We start from the raw sequence: 21,245 nt of genomic DNA on the forward strand, positions 1-21,245 counted from the left end.
AGGAGGTGGGCTGAGGGTGTGAGACAGGTGTCCATCCTCCTACTGATCCACAGAACACAAAGAAGAAAAGCAATATGTGGAACAATAAAAAACAGAATGATAACCCTCACTGTCTGCAATGCTCAACTTTGCAGGCTCCTTTTTTGGGGGGAGAGAGTAAACCTTTACAAAATACACTGCTTTAGGATGGATCTTGGGATAACAAAATTTGTTGGTAAATCATATGAAAACTAATAGATTCCAATATCTAATAATGTTATGGGGCACACCATCTAGTTTTTAGGCCACTACCTACACAAAATAATGGCTGTGGGGGAGTCCCTTTTTAAGGATTTTGTTACTCTCTGAATATACGTTTCTCATGGGTGACCCTATAACCTAACCCCATGACAGTTGAGGGCTTTCTGTATAAACTGCAAAGTAACGGCATTAAAAAAATAAAAATGAAAATAAAAAAATAAATAACTCTGAAAGATGCTAAACACTGTCCTGGATGATGGGAAAAGTGAAAGTATGAACTCACTCACCTGGGGAGGGGGGAAATATATAAAACATAAGAAGAAAGATGCAGAAAAAGCCTAAACAGGTAAACAAAAATGGAACTAACTTAACCATCTCACACTACTACTGCTGAAAAGCTAAAGTGGAACAATTAGGAATGCTAAGGGTGTATGTGGTGTTACAAAGTTAACTGGTAATAAGGAAGGTATTGTTTGCTGGAATGAAGAGGCTGAAATGGCAGTGGAGGAAAAGAGTAAAAGCTGGTTATAGTGGATGAAAGACTGAGGATCAAATGAATGAAATGGAATATCTATCTATCTATCTATCTATTGCCAGATGCCTCAATCCCGTTTTGGGTGGCCACAAACAAATTGCCTCCACGTCGCCCTGTCCCCCGCCATTTCACCGCCCTGCTCCCAACTCACACACCCCTCTCTCATATACCTCTCCACCCCATCCCTCCATCTCATCCTCAGCCTCCCCCCTCCCTCCACCTCACTCACATACACTCTCTTCGTCAGTCTCTCACCCTCCAACCTCTCCACATGGCCAAACCATCTCAGTGTGTTCCTCATAACACTTCCTATCACATCCACATCCGCACCACAACGCTCCTTTATATCCTCATTCGTCAGCCTGTCTCTCCATGTGATTCCACAGGCTCCTCTTAAATAACTCATTTCCACTGCTCTCACTCTTGACTTGTGTCCTTCCAACAACGTCCAAGCTTCACTTCCATACATAAGAGTTGGTATCACAATACTGTCATGTAGTAACTTTTTCACTTCCATGCTCACTTCCCTGTTTCTTATCACTGCTTTCAAAGAACCAGCAACCTTTCTTCCCTGCTGTACCCTTTCAAGCACTTCACCCTCCAAACCTCCATCCTTACTCATCACACTACCCAAGTACTTAAACGTACTCACATTTTCCAATTCCTCACCATCCAACCTCGCTGTACATTCACTGACTTCACCTCACTCAAAGACCATCACTTTACTCTTCCATACATTCACCTTTAGATTCCGTTTCTTACACACTCTCCCAAATTCATCCACCAAGCCTTGCAGCTCCCCTTTGTCTTCACTCAACAACACAGTATCATCTGCAAACAACAGTACAGGGAGTTTCCAAACACTATCCTCTCTCACCAGGGCCACTCCAACATCCACTACCCTACCTTGTACCTCTTTTATTACCCCATCCATGTACAGATTGAACAACCATGGAGACATGACACATCCCTGTTTCAACCCAACCTTCAAAGAGAAAAATTCACTTAGTTCACCATCCACACGCACTGCAGCCTTAGCACCATCATACATACTCTTCACAGCATTCAACAACTTCCCATCTACTCCATATATTCTTAATACTTTCCACAATCCTTGTCTATCCACCCTGTCATATGCTTTCTCCAAATCATACTGAAAATAATAAACATATGGACAGAGAAAGAGAGAGAGAGAGAGAGAGAGAGAGAGAGAGAGAGAATGATAACCTTGGAAGAGGAGGATACATAAACTATTTTTAAAAGAGGAAATTATTTTGGACTTTGGAGGAAAAATGTACACCTGAGGGTGGAAAAAATTATGAAAGTGACAGGGATGAAAGTGGAAGAATACAGTAATCCCTCATTTATCCGAACATAATAGAGCCAAAGGCACGTCTGGATAATGGCAACATCCAGATAATGAACACTATTCCCCTACCACACCCAGACCCTTCCTATACCCACCTCCAACCTATGCCTAACTTATTTGTAAAGTCCCTATGCTTAATTTGGCAGTGTTTTCCAGTCATTCAGGTATATTTGGACATCAAAACACACAGGAATATCCAAAGCAGTGCTAAACACCAAGAAAACCATGGAGAAGAAACCCAAAAAAACACCCTACCTAAACACTGCAGTATGTACAGTATCCCTCCTTATTTTGGCATTGTTTTCTGGTCATTCTGCCATATTTTGACATCAAAACATACACAGGATTATTCAAAATAATTTTCACCACCAAGACAACCATGAAAAAAAAAAAAAAAAAAAAAAAAAAAAAAACACTGAAAACCAAAAAACACCTTACCTATACACAACTGTATGTACAGTACCCCTCCTAATTTTGGCACTGTTTTCAGGTCAATCTACCATATTTAGACATCAAAACACACACAGGATTATTCATATTAATGCTAAACATCATGAAAACAATGCATAAACAACAAAAATCCACAAAAAAACTGACGACAGTTTGAAAATCTGTAATCTGTGATGAGTGATTGCTCCTGGGGTTTAAAAAAAATTCCATGGCCAAATATGCCACCGTAAAGTGGTTATACAGTATTGGTATAAATGGTATACCATCATCATCGCTGGTGTTTATGCTATAAGATAAGCTAATAAAAACACACAAAATTGATAAAATTACAGAAATGCAGCAATAATAAAGTGTTCTGGAGTAAAACATACCTTCATATAACTTCCCACCATCCTAGGGCAAAATTTTGCCAACACTTTCCAAGAGTTAAGCACATTTCAAGATGCAGAATTTCGTGAGATTTCTCGGTAATTTTGCAAAATTTTGATACGACCAATAGTGGTCAAGTAAATCGCAAAAAAAATCTCTGAAAACTCACAATTCAATGCCATCTCCACAGGGGAGGGTAGGGACTGAGGGAGTGAGGGGGGAGCCGGGAGGGTAGGGACTGAGGGAGTGAGGGGGGGAGCCGGGAGGGTACGGAGGAGGGATGGGAGGGGGGGAAGAAGTGAGGCTATGGGCAGGTTTCTCCCTCTTCTGTCAACAGGTGGACGGGTGCTTCTGCTGTACATTTACTCGTGGCTTGTGATCCGTTAGACACCAAGTGACCATGTGGAAACACAACTCGCCATGACCGACGGACTTTCGACCTTCAGTAAAGAGGCAGACAGCTGCTGTTGCCAAACATGTACTCACGGCTTGTGGTCTGTGTTTGATGGAGGTGGCGGATGGGAAAGACTTAGCCCCCGTTGCCGCGTGATATTAGACATTCCGTGGGGAATGCATACGGACATTTTGACATCGCTTGTGGGTTACAGTCGTATTACTCGGGTGCTGGCGGTTTGTTGGGAGTGACAGGATGAGTGGTGCAAAAGAAGAAAGCATTTAGTGAGTGACTGGGAAGCAGAGGCATGGATGAAGCTGAGAGATGGAAGAGAGAGATTAAGCCCGGACACACTTGCCCCCCAACTTGTCCACAAAGAAACAAGGCTCAAGGGTCCTTCCAATGTTCAGACTCAAATACTAAAGCAGGTTTAACCCAGTGCTTCATTTCATCTCGTCAATCACTTGTTTTGTTCAAGCATGGCAACACCCTTATATGTTGAGAGGAAGACAGAGGTGAAAAGATTCATAAGAGCAAGTATGAAGAGAGTGGGTGAGGAATAGAAAGAAGAGAAAAGATTCATAAGAGAGAGTATGATGAGGAATATGGATGGAATTTGAGTGTAAAGTAGAAAGAATGTAAGAAAATGTTTTGGAAAGAGGTATAGAGAGTCAGACAGGGTGAAAAAGAAGTTAGAAGGGGAGTGAAAGATAAAAATGGCAGATTGCTAGTGGAGAAAGGAGGAAAAATGAGCAGATGTGATAGAAAGCATTAGGAGAAATACACTAACCCTCTGGCTACATTGTGCATTCATGGGGGGGGGGGGGAATCATATGCCCTGACTCGACTGTACTCCACTTTCTCGAATTTCTTTTTTAACCTACACGACTTTAATCTACCACTTTCGCGTGAGTGTGGCCGTGACGCTAGTTGCTCTAGCTGCCACCAGCTTTGGGTGGCAGCACTTGTAAGCATCCAACCTGCCACGACTCATGGCTGACCACCCACGCACCACCCATATGCTCGATTTCTTCTGCCTTGGACCATTATTTTTTAGCCTCCTTCAGGTAAGAGTTATGCTAGTTACCTAAATAACATCAAGATCAATGCATACAGCTAACCGTCAACATAAGTGCAATGCCAGAATAAACTGTCAATATACGAAATAAGTGTTTTCTGCTGGGATCTGATCAGGTGTTTCTATCCATTATTGTTGAATCACTGTGTTTCACATATACTCTATCTATTCGAGGTATACAGGTATATATATATATGCAAGTTATTGTAGCTCATCCTGTTTGAGTTTATACTAGAAAAAAAGTGTACATGGGTGATAAACGTGGGTGATAAAGTTATTGTGAAAAGATCGTTTTTAGGTGTAGGCCTAGCATGGGAAGAGTGGTGATTCTTCCCCTCTGACATACACATCTCTCAAGTGTGATTAGAGGTAAACCACCGTGATGATGCCCCAGATATCGGAAGACACGATAAATTAGCTAAGCATTTTGTATCCAAATCTGAAAACAAGAATCATACGCTGAACTGCTATTTGTGCAGTACTGAGCCATCAAAATGCAAACTGAAAGGTAAGGGACAATGTAAAAGTAAGTAAACTTCATACTTTTGGAATGAATGTATCAATAAATCTGCGTTGTGCCTCATCTCGTTTCAAGATATATTACACTCAGAAAGTGTACAAGGGGGTATGTCAATGTTAGATAGGGCAGATAAACTATAGTTACATTATTTCTATTTTTCAAGGAACATGACAATGTGATCCCATTGCAATCGTATTTTTTATTGTTTAGATTTGCCAGGACATCATAATTTAATTTTTTGGAATATCACACCATTATTTTCCATGGAAACCTTGGCAGTATACTTTTGTAGTTGTAACACAATAAAGCATGGATAATTTGCAGCCTTTAGTATGAACTAAACCACATATACTCCAATATTAATATTTTCAATGAATTTTTTAAAATGGAATTTCCATCCATCCATCCATTGCCACATGCCATGTATCCCAAATGGGGTGGTCAAGGGCTTAGAGTTAATTGTTTTACAGGGAGGGGCACTAATCCTCCACCAACCCCACTTGACACGTAGGGATGCCAACAGCATCTGGTGTTCCCAGGCGGTCACCCATCCAAGTACTAACCAGACCCAACGTACTTTAATTAATAAAAAAAAAAAAAAAATCAATTTTGACGAAACTTTCAACTTTCAAGCAGTTCTAATGCAATATACAAAAACTCTATGTATACATAAACTTATAACACCAATCAAAAACAGTGGAAAAGCATTTTCAATTTTTGATGTAAAAATGCCCCTCAAAGGGGGCTCTGCCAAAATTGCTGGAAACAGCCAAAGGGTTAAGGTGGTTTGGCCATATGGAGAGGATGAAGAGTGAGAAACTACTGAGGAGAACGTATGTGGGTGAAGTGGAGGGGGGGAGAGGGAGGGGGATGCCGAGGATGAGATGGAGGGATGGAGTGGAGAGGTATATGAGAGGGGGCTGTAAGCTGGGGAGGGAGGACAGTGAAATGGTGGGGGACGGGGCGGCATGGAGGCGATATGTTTGTGGCCACCTCTTACGCGATTAAGGTGTCTGGCAATTGACAGAGATAGATACCGAATCTTTTTGTGAGGAATGATCATCCAGGCCCTCCAAATGTTCCAAAGCCTCGGGAGGAAACCCTTGGTGATGACTTGTACCTGCACAGGGCTAACTCTAGGTGCATGGCAGAGGCTTTTTTGGCCATTTTAGGCTTCACAGTTGAGGTCACCCTCCTTAACCCCAATGAACCCATGTCATTCTGGCCTCATTATGTGATAAACTGTTAAGTGATATGTTTTCACTTGATACAACCCTATTGCATAACAAAGCTGGACTGTAAACCACAGTCATGTGACAAACACCATTTATTTCTCACTTAATACCAAGTGATCATGACTACTGATGACTGATACATTGGTTAATATGTCTGACTGTTACTTAATATTGTGTGATGATATCTAAAGATAATTAAAAGAATCAGTAAATTAAAATGTTCGATATTTCGCAACACCACAAAGGGATCTACACACACAAAAACTAAATATTTTTGGGCTAAAATATTTATGTAATCAATGTAGTGTACCTGCACTGCTAAACCATCTCAAAATTCACTTTAAATAAATAAATTCTGGTGTCTGATTGTGCTGTGGGACACAGCAAATGGGTTATGGACTCTAAATTAAATCACAGCTGTGTGGAGCCATAGGGGTTAGGTTATGGGATAGGTTACACAACTCAGCGGAAATTTGTTTCTAGCAGGTGTTCATGCAATCATGCTCTTTAACCTCTGTGCAAAATTAGAGATAGCTGTATTCAAAACAGAAATTTTCAACAGTCAACACCTATTGCAATGGTCAGTGAGAAAAAAGAAATCATATGAACTTACAACTCTGTAATGCATTTTTTTTAGAGTCTAGAAGCCAGTCATCTAAAGACAAATGTTTGTATGCAAGGCTGCGAAAATGTTTCCCTCCATTCACGTTGTAAGTGCCCACAGCCACTTTCAAAGGGATAGATGCAGTGTATTCAGGGCTCCGCTGACACAAATGACGCATCACACTGATAGGTGCTGAAAAGAAAAAGCTTTTAATAGCATATACATATAAAGTTAAACTTGTAAACTACTGCAAATTAACTTTCCAAGGATTCTGTCAACAGTATAACTTCCAAAAGATAAATGCAAGAAGGGTTCCTGCTCTACTCTCAAATACACAAACTGATATATGATGTAATTTTTCAATATCTATGTAAGATTCTCTTACTGAAACAGATTATTGTTAGTATTTTTTCATTCTGCCCTCTCTTCTGGCACCCTCAGGAAAAAAGCTTGAAGCCCTCACACAACATCACTAGGTGGTAGGTGATGGTGACCATCATTCATGCCCTTTTTTCTATATCTGCTCTCCTCTCTTCCTATTTCATCCATCCAGCCTGTCATTTTTTATTTATTTTATTCATTTTTTTTTTTTTTTTTCCACTTCTGGTGGCCCTATACTAAGTGACAAGCCTAATGATTTCCTTTAACCCAGGAAACCATTTACAACACTAGGTAGTAACCACATAACCAAAAAATGGGATGATGAGGAGCCTATTACAGTGCTGTTAACTGAATGGAGGGACCCAAATGCAGCATTCATCTGGGAACCAAATTTCCACACTCTTCCCCACAGCTTGCTGTGGTGAGATGCTGTCCTCAGGAGACCATCAGCACAGGATGCCCCTGCAGGGGCAGCTGCTTGCCTGTGGTTGATGGACCTGCTCAGCCAGGCAGATTAGGGTTATTCTGCTACTATTACACATTATCACCCAGGTGTTTCAAATGGTAATGGGAAGAATCACCAAGGTCCAGACAGTTGAGGAGAGGGTGTATTACTTCTTGCCTACTAGGCACATGTACAGTCAGCTCCAGGAGTGTTGTTACCCCTGCCATCCCGCTCTTGTTCATGTGGCAATGGCGCTCTACTTGTGTGGGTAGGAGGCAGACAACAGAGATTTTTCTTATAGTTTGATACAGTAAATCGACATATTAACAAGTGGTTGAATGATCCACAGAGGATATAATATAATACAATATGGAATCTTTATGAGGGTATGTGGTGTTACTTACAATATATAATGCTGCCTTTGAAGAAGAAAGTGGTGGCATGGTGGAAAAGGTAAGGTGATGGAAGGGATGAAGTAAGGGAAAGGAGAATGGGGAGGGAGGGGTAAGTCAGGAGAATGGGAAGGGGGGGGAAAGTCAGAGGAATGAGATGGTGAAGAGGTGGTGGTGAAGCATTGAGGCACCATGAATGGGAGATGAAGGGAGGAGAGGAAAGGGAATGAAGCTGTCCCACATTTCAAATGGGTTATTATGGGTAATAATGATATTATCCCATCTCCCTTCAGTCACTGTCTCACATATACCTCTAGGGGGAAAAGGGTAGGAGCTTATGGGGACGTCCAGGCCCTAAAATCTCAAAAGGCCCTAGTATTTGTAAATTTTGGGGTAGGATACAAAAACCCACACTGGCAGACGAAAAAAGATGTATTCCAAACAGTTTCGGCGACAGCTGTCGCCCTCTTCAGTGGATCTACAGACCAAGAGTGGTACATACAAATGCCGAGAAGCTGCTTATATGCAGGGTGAGGACACGTTTTCCCAACCACACCTGATGTGACCTCACCTGACTCTCCCTCTACTCTGTCCACGACCTGAGTGAGGGATTACAAGGGGCGGCAAGGACCTTGCCACTAATCCTCTCATCACTAGATCCAGTGATGAGAGGATTAGTGGCAAGGTCCTTGCCGCCCCTTGTAATCCCTCACTCAGGTCGTGGACAGAGTAGAGGGAGAGTCAGGTGAGGTCACATCAGGTGTGGTTGGGAAAACGTGTCCTCACCCTGCATATAAGCAGCTTCTCAGCATTTGTATGTACCACTCTTGGTCTGTAGATCCACTGAAGAGGGCGACAGCTGTTGCCGAAACTGTTTGGAATACATCTTTTTTCGTCTGCCAATGTGGGTTTTTGTATCCTATTTCATTGTCACGATAGTGTGACTCTTCAGCCGAAACTTTGGGGTGTTTGCATCCTTGCAGTTCACAAGTTATTTTGTCGCTCCATTCTCGCTTCGGCATTCCTGTTCTCCTGACGTTCCTCCCTCTCTCTTCCCCTACTGCAAGTAACACCACATACCCTCATAGAGATTACACATTATATCATATCCTCGGTGGATCATTCAATCACATATTAATATGCAGTGCTGGGCAGGTGCGCAAACACTTGTGCAAAGTGCAATTGCGCACCGTTGCGCTCCAGTGAATATCGTTTGCACATTGCGCACCGATCGAGACCATGCGCAATATTGCCCTTGTGCACATGAAATGGTAGATGTGCAAGTGCAAATTTAGTTGCGCTTGCACACCTGCTTTGCACACCTGTCCTGTGGATTGGCACTGCACAATCTAAGGGACACTTGGTCTTGGGAGCTTCCCGTATGTCTGGACAAGGGATGGGGGAGGCTCGGGCGGGTCATGAGGATTCTGCTGGGGGGAGAAGGGATGGACGGAGGGTAGTAGCATTTCATAAAATGCTATAACATATATAATGTATTTTAATATTTTTTAAATTATTATTATTTGTAAATAATAAATTAAAAATATATTATTTATTAAGAGTAGCATATGCAGTTCCTTACAAAAATCATTAAAACATATTATTTAAATCAAATATCCACAGCCTAATAATAATTTATTAGGCTGTGGATATTTGATTTAAATAACATGTTTTAATGATTTTTGTAAGGAATTACACATGCTATTGTATATCTATACTGAATTATTAAATAAAACGTCTTGCGAAAATGCAGATAAAAGTAAAACTGGCAACATCACAGCCTTTGTTTCCCTGTCCCTCCGCTTCGCAGCCCACTCACTCCTCTGTTTGAATTTCCACGAGTGAAAAAGTTACAATATGACTATTGTGATACCAGCTCTAATGTATGGAAGTGAAGCTTTGGCACTGTTGGAGGTACAGAAGTCAAGAGTGAGAACTGTGGAAATAAATGGGTTATTTGAGAGGAGCATGTGGAGTTACATGGAGAGAGAGACTGACAAATGGAGAAGTGAAGGATTGTTGTGGTGTGGATGTGGATGTGATAGGAAGTATAAGAAGAAACACATTCAGGTGGTTTAGTCATATGGAGAGGATGGAGAGTGAGAGATTAATGAGGAGGGTGTATGTGAGTGAGATGGAAGGGGGGAGAGGGAGGAGGAGGCCATGGATGAGATGGAGGGATGGAGTGAAGTATATGAGAGGGGGGTGTGAGCTGGGCGCAGGGCAGTGAAATGGCAGGAGACAAGGTGACATGGAGGCAATTGATTGCTTGTTTGTGGCCAGTGGCCACCCCTTATGGGATTAAGGCATCTGGCAATAGATAGATAGATAGAATAATAATAGATAAAAGTAAGCAAGTACAGTAGTGCACCAACTTTCGCTACAGCAGGATTCGCGGAATCCACTTTCGCGGCATGCACCAAATATTCCCTAACTTCCACTTTCGCTTGAAAAAAATAGATTTTCGCGCACAAATTTTGAGTTTGGGACAATATTTTGAACTTTGAATTTCCTGCACTGCCCACCCGCAACCCACCGCCATCTTGAATGACGTCATGTCAACACTCTGTCCACCCATTCCCGCCATTGTGTACGAGCGTGCTAGCTCCATTGTGTTGGATTCTCACGGTTCAATGGCCTCTACTATACCTGGTAGTGTAGGGAAAGGGCCTGGTGGTGTGGGGGGAGAGCCTGGTGGTGTGGGGGGAGGGCCGGGAGACAGTGGTGGTGATAAAAAGTGGCCGGGACATTCAAAGTCGGTGCTATCCCTACTGACAGTGCCATAGAGGAGCTTAACCTGGATGAAGATTTCGATGGATTTGTTCAAGAGAACCTAGCACAAAGGGAAATTCAGCACAGAGTGGAAGTGTTGCATCAAGTTGCATCTGAGGAGGCAGAGAGAGAGAGTGGTAGCGAGGCAGCAAGAGGTGGCGCCAATACGTCTGGCGTGGCTAAATAAGCCCGCCACGTGCCTCGGATACTTACCCCCAACATCCATTAAACACCTCAACCTGGTCTCTGTGGTATGTTTCTCCTCATATAATGTGTACTGTACAGTTTTTATTGTTTGTATCTCACAATGCAATGTACAATAGTGATTTGATGTACTGTATTGCAAGTGAAAATGAAAATCTGATGTTACTTTAGGATAACCGGGAACCAATTAGCCTTTTTGCCATAAAGACAATGCCCCAACTTTCGCTAATTCCACTTTCGCGCATTATTTTTGGACCCAATTAGGCGCGAAAATTGGTGCCCCACTGTATGCCAATTTATTTATATATCAATATTTTACAGTAATTCCCACAAATATATGCAAATGGTTTGCGCTAGCGTTTAGCGACATTGCACAAGCTAAGTACTGTATTAGATTGCGCACTTGCGCAAATTACAAGTAATAGAAAAAATAGAGTATAAGTGGCTGGGGAATGGCTGGGAGAAGAAGGGAGGTGAGAAGACAGGAAGAAATCAGTAGGATAGAAGTTGTGGAAGCAATGAAGAAAGTTAAATCGGGAAAAGCCCCAGGAATTGATGGAGTGTGTGGTGAAATGCTGAAGCATGGGGGAGAGATAGTAGTAGAATGGATGTGGAAGATGTGCAGATTGGCCTGGGAGGAAGGTAGAGTCCCGGAGGATTGGAACTCAGGTATAATTATTCCCTTGTACAAAGGAAAAGGGGAAAAAGAAGTGTGTGGTAATCATAGGGGCATTTGTCTTCTTAGTATAATAGGAAATGTGTATGGTAGGATACTTATTGACAGAGTTAGAGAAAGAACAGAGAAATTAGTTGGAGAAGAACAGGGAGGCTTTAGGAGGGGAAGAGGTTGTGTAGATCAGATATTCATTCTTAGATCTTCAGTGGAAAAGTTTCTAGAGAAAGGAAAGAAGTTGTATGCGGCTTTCATGGATTTGGAAAAAGCATATGACAGGGTGGATAGACAAGGATTGTGGAAAGTGTTAAGAATATATGGAGTAGATGGGAAGTTGTTGAATGCTGTGAAGAGTATGTACAATGGTGCGAAGGCTGCAGTGCATGTGGATGGTGAACTAAGTGAATTTTTCTCTTTGAAGGTTGGGTTGAGACAGGGATGTGTCATGTCTCCATGGTTGTTCAGTCTGTACATGGATGGGGTAATAAAAGAAGTACAAGGCAGGGTAGTGGATGTTGGAGTGGCCCTGGTGAGAGAGGATAGTGTTTGGAAACTCCCAGTACTGTTGTTTGCAGATAATACTGTGTTGTTGACTGAAGACGAAGGGGAGCTGCAAGGCTTGGTGGATGAGTTTGGGAGAGTGTGTAAGAAACGGAATCTAAAGGTGAATGTAGGGAAGAGTAAAGTGATGGTCTTTGAGAGAGGTGAAGTCAGTGAATGTACAGCAAGGTTGGATGGTGAGGAATTGGAAAATGTGAGTACGTTTAAGTACTTGGGTAGTGTGATGAGTAAGGATGGAGGTTTGGAGGGTGAAGTGCTTGAAAGGGTACAGCAGGGAAGAAAGGTTTTGCTGGTTCTTTGAAAGCAGTGATAAGAAACAGGGAAGTGAGCAAGGAAGTGAAAAAGTTACTACATGACAGTATTGTGATACCAACTCTAACGTACGGAAGTGAAGCTTGGATGTTGTTGGAAGGACAAGAGTGAGAGCAGTGGAAATGAGTTATTTAAGAGGAGCCTGTGGAGTCACATGGAGAGACAGGCTGACGAATGAGGATATAAAGGAGTGTTGTGGTGTGGATGTGATAGGAAGCGTTATGAGGAACACACTGAGGTGGTTTGGCCATGTGGAGAGGATGGAGGGTGAAAGACTGACGAAGAGAGTGTATGTGAGTGAGGTGGAGGGGGGAAGAGGGAGGGGGAGGCTGAGGATGAGATGGAGGGACGGGGTGGAGAGGTATATGAGAGAGGGGTGTGTGAGTTGGGAGCGGGGCAGTGAAATGGCGGGGGACAGGGCGACTTGGAGGCGATTTGTTTGTGGCCACCCCAAATGGGATTGAGGCGTCTGGCAATAGATAGATAGATAGAAAATAATAATAATAAATAAAAGTAAGCATACTATTATATTTAAACATCTCAATATTTTACAGTAATTCCCACAAATATACGCAAATTGTTTGCGCTTGCGTTTTCCGACACTGCGCAAGCTAAATATTTGTCAGATTGCGCACTTGCGCTTGCGCAAGGTGGTGAACTGTGGATTACGGATTGTGCTTGCGCAAGGCCCTTCTTCGTTTGCGCTGCCCACCACTGTTAATATGTCGATATACTGTATTGCAATACAGTACTTAATATGAAAAATCTCTGCTGTCTGCCTCCTACCCACACGAGTCATCCGCCACTGCCACATGACAGAGAGTCGGATGGCAGGGGGTAACATGACTCCTGGGGCCGAGTGTACCTTCCTCTAAGTTGATAATGTTTTGTCATTTACTTTTTTTAATAACAGAAAAGAGGAAGGAAAAACAAGTGAATAAAAAAAAATAATCCATACACTTCATTACTAGCATCCTCCATTCATAAAATATCTGTAACAGTTGAACTTAAACAGCTGTAAGTTGAAGTTTGGGGGCAAACAACTCAGAGGAAGTGAGTTCCTGAGAGGTGCCGTTCAGGGAATTAAAAAATTCTGATAGGCAGAAGCTCTGCAATATTGCTGTGTGACATTCCACTCATGAGCGCTACCAGATGCCCGTGAAGCACAAAGGAAGGCATGAAGAGGTGGCACAAAAGACGCAACTTAGTCTGAGAATTTGCCATAAAAGTATCTGTACAACAATGCAAGGGAGGCAACATTCATTCTTACTTGTAAGGGAGGTATGTATGCAATGCATATATGTGCTGTTTCCTTAAGAACAAAATATTTTTAAGATCTTTTGTGTAGGGTGCATTTATTTACTGCAGGTTGAATAACCACACGATCAATGTGGGCGTCCAACAAGGTTGTGTGATGTCCCCATGGTTGTTCAATACATATATGGATGGGGTGATGAGAGAATAAAAACACGAGAAATGGAGAGAGGGAAGGCACTGGTAATGAATGGTGATGGATGGAATATCTCAAGTTTGTTGTATGCTGATGACGCAGTACTGCTTGCAAGAACCGGACAAGAACTTGGTAGGCTAGTGCAGAGTTTTGCTGATCTCTGTAAGCGTCGTTCCTGGAGAGTAAATGTAGAAAAGAGTAAAGTGATGGTTATTGAGGGAGAAGGTGACTCTCAGTGAAATGTAACAGTGAATGGAGAGAGACTGGAAATGGTGAGAGAGGTCAAATACCTGGGTACAGTGATAGAAAAGAGAGGAAAATGTTTGAAAGTAGTGACACAAGGAAGAAAAGTAGCTGGTGGAATGAAGGCGTTGATAAGAAACAGAGGCTTGAGTGTTGCAGTTGCATGAGGCTTACATGAAGGAGTGTTAGTGCCAACGTTAACATATTGATGTGAGACTATGGTGTGGCATGAAAATGAAAAGTCAAGAGTAAGAGAAGTGGAGATGCGACTGCCGAGGAATGTATGTGGAGTACAGAGGGTGGATAGAATACGAAATAATGTGATTCGTCAAAGATTCAGAGTGAGGAAGTTGGTGGATACCAGAACTGAAGACAGTGTATTGAGATGGTATGGTCATGTGGAGAGAATGGATAACAATAGAGTGGTGAAAAAGGTATATCTGAGGGAATTTGAAGGAGGGAGGAGGCGAGGTAGGCCAAGGAGAAGGTGGAGAGATATGGTGGATGAATGTGTGAGGAAGAGAGGTTTGGAAGTTGGTGAGGCTAGGGAACTGACAGGAGACTGAGCTGGCTGGATGAATTTTTTGAGGAGAACTGCATGATCAGGGATTTGGGGCACTCTTTTTTAACATGGCACCGTCTGGATTGACTCTGTCAAATACGATTATGTGAAGCTACAGAACGTGGTGAATGTTTTTGGCATATCCGATACAGCCAGGATTCCGGGGGCTTGAATGATGAGTGAATGGAAGCGTGGCACATTGGATTGGGCAAATTTGGGCTGTCTGGACATTGCTACTCCTCACTCTGCCCTAGGGTGGGAAAGGAGGTCTGGATGATGATGATGATGAGTAACATTTTGTGATATCAAGTGGACAGTGACTAAATGCAAGAGGCTAAAGATGTTATAGGGCTGACTGGACAGTGACTGGATGTAAGAGGCTGAAGATGTTATAGAGTTGACTGGATGTTACTGTATGGTACTGTACTTGCATTGCATTTACTGATAAAAATTTGTTTGAAGATCATCAGTAACTTAGCTAAAACTCTGTTAAACATGAAAAAGACTGCAACACCACTACACTATGGTTCTCATACAGTGACTGGAGGGTGCTACAGGAGGGCCCTTTTATGCTTTGAGCAGAGGGACTGCTGCTGCTGCTCTTGACTTTAAATGAAATTTTTGCAAACAATGTCTATTATAAACTGTATTATGCTCTTCTTCACAAAAACAATGGTGAATGTTAGTCATTTAATGTTATACTTGATGGAAACTAATGAAAACTGATGTTGTCAAGGACACATTTTATCATCATCATCATCCGGAAGGGAAAAGGGTGTGTAGATCAGATATTTGTTCTAAGATGTTTAGTGGAGAAGTATCTAGAGAAGGAAAAGAAAGTGTATGCTGCCTTCATGGACTTGGAGAAAGCTTATGACAGAATAGATAGGCAAGGTATGTGGAAGGTATTAAGAATATATGGAGTGGAGGGGAAATTGTTGAGTGCTGTGAAGAGTATGTACGAGGGAGCTAGGGCTACGGTGCGAGAGGATGGTGAGCTGAGTGAGTTCTTTGATCTCAATGTGGGACTGAAACAGGGTTGTGTGATGTCTCCATGGCTGTTTAATATATACATGGATGGGGTTGTAAAGGAGGTGTAGGGTAGGGCAGTGGATGTCGGGGTGGCCCTAATGAATGAGGGTGAGATTTGGAAGCTTCCAGTGTTGCTGTTTGCTGATGATACAGTACTGTTGAGTGAAAATGAATGGGAGTTGCAAAGTTTGGTGAATGAATTTGGGACAGTGTGTAGGAGGAGGAATCTGAAAGTTAATGTAAACAAAAGTAAGGTTATGGTGTTTGAGAGGAATGAAGTCACAGAGTGTGCAGTGAGGTTGGATGGTGAGGATATGGAGAATGTGAGTGCATTCAAGTACTTGGGTAGTGTGATGAGTAAGGATGGAACTTTGGGGGATGAAGTGCATGAAAGGGTACAGCAGGGAAGGAAGGTTGTTGGTACACTGAAAGCAGTGATATGAAATAGGGAGGTGAGTATGGAAGTTAAGAAGTCACTGCATGATAGTATTGTGATCCCTACCCTGACGTATGGAAGCGAGGCATGGACCTTGCAAGAGGGGAACAAGTCAAGAGTGAGAGCAGTGGAAATGAGTTGCTTGAGAGGAGCATGTGGAGTGACGTGGAGGGACAGGTTGACACATGAAGAAGTGAAGGAACGCTGTGGGGTGGATGTGGATGTGGTTGAGAAGATTAGGAGAAATACACTGAGGTGGTTTGGACATGTGAAGAGAATGGAGAATGAAAGACTGACTAAGAGGGTGTATGTAGGTGAGGTGGAAGGAGGGAGAGGGAGAGGCAGACCGAGGATGAGGTGGAGGGATGAAGAGGGAGAGGTAGACCGAGGATGAGGTGGAGGGATGGAGTTGAGAGGTATATGAGGGAGGGGGGGGGTGAGTTGGGGGGAGGGTAGTCAAATGGTGGGTGACAGAGCGACTTGGAGGCGTTTTGTCTGCGGCCACCCTTTGCGGGATTAGGGCATCGGGCTATAGATAGATAGATAGAAATGTGGAGCAGCATTACAGACCGCAATTGTACCTCCAAATTACTTTATTCAGTTTGGAGAGAGGGAGGAATGAGCTGGGGGAGGGCAGTCAAATAGTGAGTGACAGAGCAACGTCGAGGTGTTTTGTCTGTGGCCACTCTTTGTGGGATTAGGGAGTCGGACTATAGATAGATAAATAGAGAGATAGACAGTTTGGAGGAATGCTCCTCCAGTGAAAAAGATAATGGAGGCAATATCTAGTCTCTGATTAGCAAGTCTCCTAGGTATCATGAATACTGTATACCTGCAGTGAGAGATAATGGACACCATATCTAGACTGTCCATTTTGAAGTCTCCTAGGTGACAAGAATGCTGCATACCTGTAGTGAAAAAATCTGACACTGGACTCAATGGGGTTCATAAAAACAGTCTCAGTAAAAATCTAATCCCAAAAGAGATGGCTGCAAGCATGCCTCCATATAACCCTGTCCTCTGCTGTCAGACTGCCCTCTCTCCAACTCACACCATCCTCATTCACATAGTTTTCCCCCATCATCTGTCCACCTCATCCTCAGTCGCCCCCTCTCCTCCCTCCACCTTTTCTATTATTAATTTGCTTTTTTAGAGGTGAAATATGCCCTGCCCCTTGATGTAAATCACATGCCATGCCTATGACAAGAGAGGCTTTCAAAATGGTGGTTGAGAGGAATTACCAGCCAAAAGGAATATACAATAGGGAACACAATAAAAGAATTTGCTGTATAAAAGACATCATCTACTTTGCTCCCAAATGACATCTATTGGTCAGAATACACCACTTGGAGTGATGGCCTTGCATGGGTCCAATCCCCAAAGGATGACTGGAGATCTTTCAATTACGTGATGCCATCAATTGAAGTAGGGTGATCATTTACCCTTAATTGTACAAGAAATGACCGGAGGATTTTCAGTCATGTAAAGCTATCAAGGGAAGTCAGATGATCATTTATCTTTAAATGTACACTGTAGATGTACAAATTCTTACCATACAGGTAGCTGGAGGGAAGAAGGGTACGGGAGAGGGCAGCCAGATAGTTGTTGAGGAGGTTGCCGTGTAAAATTATGTCAATAGCTTCTTGCTTGCTGCTGTCTAGAAGGTTGTTCTGCAAGGTTCTTGCTGCCGACCTTGCTCCATCAATCAGCTTACAAAGCAAGGGTAGTTTATGTTAGATACATGAAAGCTGCAAAGCTGAAAGTACATTTCATTATACACCTTCCAAAATCCATCACCATCAGCAGCATCCCAACCCTACCTCTCAGTAATACTGTATGGGATGAAACAAGTCATAAAAATGAAGCAGGAAATCATGAGGGTAGGGGAACTATCACCAAAGAGCCCAGTGAAATGAGTCAAACATCCACTGACTCATCACTAAAGGCTCTGAAATTCTCAGCTCCATATCACAGGCCTAATGGCTCATACACACAAAACTATGCTTCAAAATACATGAGACAGAAGCCAGTCCATCAGCTTTAAAAAAAAAAAGAAGAGGAGGAATGCAACAAAGGTTTTAATATATACTCCATCCATCTATTTCCATCCTTCATAAATTTTTTTACTTCCTCAATTTTCATAACTCCCTTGGTAATATTATCACTTACAATATCCAACAACATTCTTGGCTTGCCCTACCTACTTCTACTCTCAAACTCACTAATATACGGTATATAATTTACCACCCTATACTATGGAAGCATGGCTTTGCATGGTTGATGCAGCCCACCATCCTCCTCCCACTATCAACACAAAACACAAACACAACTCACAAAGAATCCAGTTTGCCCTCATTGAAATGTAGCCTCCAACACCACAACACATTATGAAAAGTATGCAAATAAAGCTCATGTGGGCTTTGAAAATAACCTAAACATCATTATACATTTCACTTTTGGCCCATCATTTTGTATAAATTGGCTACTGTGAAGAAAAACAAAAGTTTTGTGATGGAATTCGCTACAATGGATTTTTTTTTTTTTTTTTTTTTTACATAAGATGAGCAGAGGAAGGAAAAACAAATTAAATAAAAAAAATAATCCATACATCATATTACAGGTGTCTTCCATTCATAAAAAATCTGTAACAGTTAGACCTGAACTGCTGCAGGTTGATGTCTGGGGGGAAACTATTCTGGGGAAGTGATCTCCAAAAAGATGAAGTTCGGAGAATAAAAGAATTTTGGTAGGTGGAAGTTCTGTAATATGGCAAGGTGACAGTCCAGTCACGAGCACTACCTGGGGAAGGCATGGAAAGGTGGTACAAAGGATGCAACATAGTATGAGCATTTGCCATAGAAGTATCTGTAAAATGATGTATTAATGCAGTACTGTAAACTCTCATTATCTGTCATTGCAATAACTGATGCTTTTTGCTTGGCTCTATTAAAGGAATATCCACTGCTGAAATGGGAAGAAACCAGCAGTCCTATGCAATATCCGGCAGCGAGGGGTATCATCTGACTTAGATGCAGGAGCCAGCCAACACCCGAGAAAACCTTGCACTCACCAGCCAATCAGAATGACCACAACGTGCCAGCCAATCAGAATGTGTTGTGGGAGTGACCCACCCGGTGCGCCGAGCCTATCGTTGCTCTCGAATTCTCTACTGTGGACCTCTACAGTGAAGACATACCTACGCACTCTGGTCTTGTGACCATAAGGTGGCAAAACCCTAGTACAGTACTGTGACTTACTCTGTGGCCTCCCGTGCCTCACTCTTTGTTGTTGCAAAGCTCGTGACCTCTCAGTGGTTCATGTCCTAGTGTTCTATTGTGATTCTGAAAGTACTGTACACGTAATTACTGAAACTAGACCACACAGGATTATATGCACTGTACTATACTGCATGGTGGCAACTCTACTCAACTGATGCCAGCACTATGTCAGCACATACTACAATATGTACTGTAATACTGTACTGTATCAATACTGTATTGTATTTTATGTTTAATTTTCTTCTTTTACTCATGGGAAAGTTTTTAGGATAGAGGGTTGCGATGGACAGTTACACATTATCCATTTCAATGCCAAATGTTAAGCCGATGCGGGGGGTATCTGGCATTCTGCAATAACTGGTGTGGGGGCTGACTGAATTATGCCTGATAATTGAGTTCACTGTAACGAGGCTGTGTGGAGGAACCAATCATGCACCAAGCTGCCTCGCGTCATGTGGGCTCACAGACCTCCAATTTGTAATTATCTCTGTGCGTATGTTAAATGCCAAACTTACCATTCCATCAGTTACTTTAGGACATTTATAGCAAAGTACTGCTCAGTAGTCATGAACAGCAAATGCATTTATGTTCAAGAATGAAAAGCTTCTACAGCACGACATCCAGTTTATTGTGGTGTACTGACGCACTATGGTAACCACCCAAGAGTCTTGCTCCCCAGACAAAGACGCTGTTGTTCACAGATGTCTCCACAAATTATGAAATACATTTCATTTCCACATTAGTACCCAAAATTACCATGTGTCTGAATCTGCTTGAACCAAAATATGTCATTACAGTAATCATCAGCAACAAAATGTTTTGAAAAATTATGAACAAAATTAAGCTCTGGTGGCAACAGGTGGCTGGTAGTGCAATGTGTGGTGATCAAACTGAGTACCCATGCCTTGCACTGGGTAGGGTAAGGCCAGGTCTGCTGAAGCATTCACTAACCCCACTAACATTGAGAAAATAACAATACAGCCGGGTCCCGATCTATCTATCTATTGCCAGACGCCTCAATCCCGTTTGGGGTGGCCACAAACAAAACGCCTCCACGTCGCCCTGTCCCCCGCCATTTCACTGCCCTGCTCCCAACTCACACACCCCTCTCTCATATACCTCTCCACCCCATCCCTCCATCTCAACCTCGGCCTCCCCCTCCCTCTTCCCCCCTCCACCTCACTCACAAACACTCTCTTCGTCAGTCTCTCACCCTCCATCCTCTCCATACGGCCAAACCACCTCAGTGTGTTCCTCATAACGCTTCTTATCACATCCACATCCACACCACAACGCTCCTTTATATCCTCATTCGTCAGCCTGTCTCTCCATGTGACTCCACAGGCTCCTCTTAAATAACTCATTTCCACTGCTCTCACTCTTGACTTGTGTCCTTCCAACAACGTCCAAGCTTAACTTCCATATGCTAGAGTTGGTATCACAATACTGTCATGTAGTAACTTTTTCACTTCCATGCTCACTTCCCTGTTTCTTATCACTGCTTTCAAAGAACCAGCAACCTTTCTTCCCTGCTGTACCCTTTCAAGCACTTCATCTTCCAAACTTCCATCCCTACTCATCACACTACCCAAGTACTTAAATGTACTCACATTTTCCAATTCCTCACCATCCAACCTCGCTGTACAGTGCCTCAAGAAAGTATCCGTACTTAGGAGTAGATAGTTTTGAAATCATACGTTCACCTCAGGC

General features: G+C 42.7%; 1 protein-coding gene across 1 annotated transcript in view; it reads right to left on the reverse strand.

The window, feature by feature from the left end:
• Window positions 1–21,245, reverse strand: part of Synj (synaptojanin) — a 265,110-nt gene that overhangs the window by 121,959 nt on the left and 121,906 nt on the right. The window contains exons 12-13 of the mRNA XM_080267540.1: window positions 17,810–17,966; window positions 6,804–6,986 (exon numbers count right to left, since the gene is read on the reverse strand). Coding sequence (XP_080123666.1) covers window positions 6,804–6,986; window positions 17,810–17,966 — 340 coding nt within the window. The remainder of the gene's footprint in view (window positions 1–6,803; window positions 6,987–17,809; window positions 17,967–21,245) is intronic.

This window comes from Coenobita brevimanus, chromosome 24 (assembly GCF_032717465.1).
Source record: "Coenobita brevimanus isolate Jiangsu-jjx chromosome 24, ASM3271746v2, whole genome shotgun sequence".
NCBI lineage: Eukaryota > Metazoa > Arthropoda > Malacostraca > Decapoda > Coenobitidae > Coenobita > Coenobita brevimanus.